The sequence below is a fragment of the Hesperophylax consimilis genome, chromosome 1, assembly GCF_061612785.1.
Source record: "Hesperophylax consimilis isolate HC1 chromosome 1, BYU_Hcon_1.0, whole genome shotgun sequence".
In the NCBI taxonomy this organism is placed as follows: domain Eukaryota; kingdom Metazoa; phylum Arthropoda; class Insecta; order Trichoptera; family Limnephilidae; genus Hesperophylax; species Hesperophylax consimilis.
This window is the reverse complement of record NC_142836.1, coordinates 12,726,921-12,731,071: the sequence shown is the minus strand read 5'-3', so window position 1 is coordinate 12,731,071 and position 4,151 is coordinate 12,726,921. Positions and strand designations below refer to the sequence as shown.

General features: G+C 40.0%; 1 protein-coding gene across 1 annotated transcript; it reads right to left on the bottom strand.

Moving 5' to 3' along the window:
- Window positions 1–898: 898 nt before the first annotated feature.
- On the bottom strand, window positions 899–3,253 carry odd (odd skipped). The gene is made up of 3 exons (XM_089649109.1): window positions 2,996–3,253; window positions 1,913–2,630; window positions 899–1,406 (listed from the first exon to the last, which is right to left on the bottom strand). Exons 1-3 carry the CDS (start codon window positions 3,045–3,047, stop codon window positions 1,001–1,003), a joined length of 1,176 nt encoding a protein of 391 aa, XP_089505235.1. The 5' UTR covers window positions 3,048–3,253; the 3' UTR covers window positions 899–1,000.
- Window positions 3,254–4,151: the final 898 nt, after the last annotated feature.

Sequence of the window (4,151 nt, the reverse complement as noted above, 5' to 3'; positions counted from 1 at the left end):
TTAACCATTAACTAAAGCCAATACGAGTATACACGAGTAAATGAATTTCATGAGACCAGTTAACATTATTATATCGAGTTGGAAATCAAAACCCTGGTTTACTAGAAGGTCTGAATAAACAATAATTACGTTAAATGATATCTCCAATGAACTGAATGCTTGGAATTGTTGAATGATTTTAGATATAACAAAGCAAAATGATTTATGAAACATTTGGTAAAAAGATCTTTGGCAATGATCTTAGGAAATGATTCAAAAATAATTAAAAGGAACTTCAATAAAGTGTTAAAAATTAATAGGTTATAATATAATCAATGAACAAAACTTTTAAAATTAATTTTGAACAAAAACAAATTATTATCGTCGAACCGGTATCAAAACATGATTTCTTAATGTTACATAAAATACATGATCGCTAGAAGCTCTCATTAGAACAAAAACAATACAATATGAAGTGCCTATTAATTAGGATAAAACCAATACAACGTTTAAGTGGGTGTGAAGACTGGCCCATAAGCGAAGGTGCCTTTCACAGCCACCAGGTTCAGGTTCCAGGTGTGTGGGTCGGACAGTTCATTTATTAAGTGACCACGCAAGAACGTGAACAATGCCGTGTTTTGAAAAATGAAGTAATAAAACACGTCGCAAGTTTGAAATAAAGCGGGACCGGCCCGATAGGACTCATTATCACCTAACACTACGAAATGATGGAATATCTAATAATTGAATGCGCTCATTAAAATAAACTTAGTATTGAATTGATTCATTCAAATAATAATAGGAGATTTCAAATAAATACTTGGTGGAATTAATGTTTAAAAAATATTTGGTAATCAACAAATTATTGGTTTTTAGTTAAATAAACCAAATGATATTGTATAAAATTAATTGTAACTAAACAGTCGAAAATAAAAATAAAGTACAGGATACCCAGCTACTCAATACGACACTCAGTACTAAAACATCATAAAATTTACTATATTTGTCACTAAAAGAGAGTTTATCTTTTCATTATGTCCTCTATCGAAAAACCAAGTGCTTTCTTTGGCCCCGTTTGTTGCACGGGTCTGAAGGAAGTTGGCGGAGGACTCGACATCGGGAGGTGGGAAGTAGGTGAAGAGGTCTTCTGCGATAAGTCTAGGAGGGCTGGAGGCGTGTCGGCTCCTTGGCTGGTGGAGGTCACCTCTGGACATCCGTCCATCAGGCTTTGGTGGTTCTTGATGTCGGTGTGGGTAAGGAGATGGGTCTTGAGATTGGAGCGCTGGTTGAAGCTGCGACTGCAGACGGGGCACTTGTGAGGAGACTCCTCCATGTGCAGGATCTTGTGCACCGCCAGCGTGCGCGACTGGCAGAAGCCCTTGCCGCATTCCGTACACTTGAACGGCTTTTCTTTTGAATGGATATACCTGAGAAAAAATAAATGAAAACTTATTTATATATTCATAATAGGTATAGCACAGATACAGTTACACTGCTAGTTGGGTAGGTACTATTGATTTAAAGGGAAAGGCTTTAAAATTGAAATATCAACAAATCAACAAACTAGAAAGTGCTATCAGCGCAGGTATCTATCTACTATTTATGAGCCGCCGCCGCCGCCAGTTAAAGAATACATAATTACGTATTGAATCAATTATAAGCCGACAACCGTCGAGTGACACACTTTAATTGAAATGTCACGTTCAAATAATAATGCATGGGACTAAGTTCAACGACATTATTAATATTTAACAAATGTAAAAAGTGTTCGAAGACAATAAGAACTGAGTGGGTGCAGGTTACGCCTTAGTAAAAATATTCTTGGAAGCATTTACGCGGCGTGTTTTTGCTTTAGCTCGAATTTATAAATTGGAACAATATTATGAATACTGGAGAGAATTTTTAAATTGTCGAGATTGTAAAGTAATTTTACCTGTGGTCTCTGAGATGATCTTGTCTCCTGAAGGCCTTCCCGCAGATGTCGCAGGAGTAGGGCCGCTCGTCCGTGTGAGTGCGCTCGTGGATCAGCAGGTTGTAGGACTTGGTGAATTGCCTGTTGCAATATTTGCAGATAAACTGTTTCTTTGGCCTTGCGTTGGGAGCTCCGGGTTGCTTCGGCGGAGCGGGTGCCCTTCCAGAGGGGTGAAGTTTCTGAAGATCTACTGGAGGGTATCCTCTCGAAGCTTGGTGGTATAACGCTGCGTTTCTGATCCATTGGTTCATGAGGATTGCGGGAAGTCCGTTAGAGTAGGATGCTGAAGTTGGCATGCCCATTTGGGACTGCATGTATGCGGCAAATGCAGGAGGGTGACTCGAAGAGAAGGAAGGTGAGTGTATCTTTGGCACTTCATAGGGAGGGAAGACAGGCATGACATGATGAGTAGGTTTGTACATCATGTGAGGAGGGGCTTGAAGAGAGTGAGGTTGTTGAGACAGCCAGAGGTGGTGTTGCTGGGTGAGACAGTGGTGTTGGGCCATGGCGTCCAGCTGGGGGAGGTTGGGGAGGTGGGGGTGGTAGGCGGGCTTGTGAGGCGGGGAGGGGTGGTGGTGGGAGATGTGCTGCTCCGGAGGGGTGCGTGGGGGGGTGGGCAGGGCGGGGCTGTGTGGCTCTGCTTTCACGCGCCCTTCCATTGGGAAATCTGGAGGAAATTCTGGAAAGACAAATATCATTAGTACCTTATATCACCAAAATAAGAGTCGGAAAAAATAAATCATCGAGTCTTAAAGAATATATGTATTTATATATTTTTTTTTAAACAATTGATGACATTTATTTGTTCTGACTTGCAGGAGAGATTATTTACAGGCACGTGTTATGAAGATCGGAAGGAAATAGAAATAGTAAGAAAATAAAATTACTGCAAAAGTTGAAAATTTTATTCATTTAAATAAATAATACTTGCAAAAAATTTCAATCCATTAAAAGTGCACGATTTGTTATGAGACTTCTTTATAAACAGTTAAGCACTAAGAAAATATGTGGCAGATAAGGAAAAGACGAGGAATAAATATTTACCTCTTATCTCCCTGTGCTCCTCAATATGTAGAATATCGTCGTCAGACATCATTTGGTTTGGGTAAATTTTAACTTTATCCGCAAAACCAAATCACAAAAAAATTCACACAATAGTTTTTTCCACTTAAAATCCTTATCTGATAACTTCAACTTAACACAATAGATTGTTTATATAAACCGGTGAAGAAAAATAAATGTTCTTTTTTTGTATTTGAATAAAGTACCCGGCGGTACCTATCACAACAGCACTGGGTTTAACGTTTGTTATTTGGCCGGTGTATTCAAGTCCGGCGGTAGTTCGAGACTGATGGGTAGTCAGCGCTTCTGAGGGGGCCCTAGGTAGCGGGGCCCGGTGGAGGGGGCAGGCTCGGGGAGGGGAGGCCCGCCGGTGGAAGGGATGCGGCGGCCGGGGCTTCAAAGGGACCGCCGCGAGGCCACGCCCTACCTGAGGAAAAGGGGCGAGGAGCTCTGGAAACACGCCCCGCGCATGCGCTCCGAAGAGGATCGATTTTGATAAGACCGTTTGATGGTTGCGCTGGGATTAGCGTAATAAATTGACAAAATAATGGAGGGTGGATCGTATCGTATAGCGGCTACACGCTCTTCAAATTCACACAAGATACCGCTTTTGTATGTGAGGATGGAGCAACATTACTAGAAAAATGTGGCGTTCGATCCTCTCGCACTTTTTTCCAAAGTAATAAGGTATTATAAATATATATTTATTATTTTTTTGGTTATTGGTTATTAATTTTATCTATTTACCGATTTATTAATATATTTGACAGAAATCAGAAAATACATTATCAAGTGGAAATTTTCACAAGAAACGTTGCAACATAAAGTAGACAACCTATAAAATACATTTTTAAAACCTTAATTATAAAATCCGTGTTAAAAAGTTAGTGTTTTACGGGGAAAATCATACCTATACAAGTAGTAGCAGGTTGTGTTCACCTTAATTCATTTATACAATTATTTAGAGATTGACGCAAATGTGAATGGTAGCAGAAGTCTGGGATGTCCGAGGAAGACATGGCACGATCAAGTGAATCAGATACTTGAGTCATGTCAAGAGTCAGAATATTAGGAGAGTATGTATGAATCTGCATGAATTAAAAGGTGTTTGCCAAGACCGAGTTATTCGGCGGTCCAT

Excerpts from the sequence above, each read along its gene's own strand:
- odd (XM_089649109.1), bottom strand. The coding sequence starts at position 3,047 with ATGATGTCTGACGACGATATTCTACATATTGAGGAGCACAGGGAGATA. Across the intron at positions 2,631-2,995 it reads GGAGCACAGGGAGATAAGAG|AATTTCCTCCAGATTTCCCA; the intron begins GTAAATATTTAT and ends TTGTCTTTCCAG. Across the intron at positions 1,407-1,912 it reads GATCATCTCAGAGACCACAG|GTATATCCATTCAAAAGAAA; the intron begins GTAAAATTACTT and ends ATTTTTTCTCAG.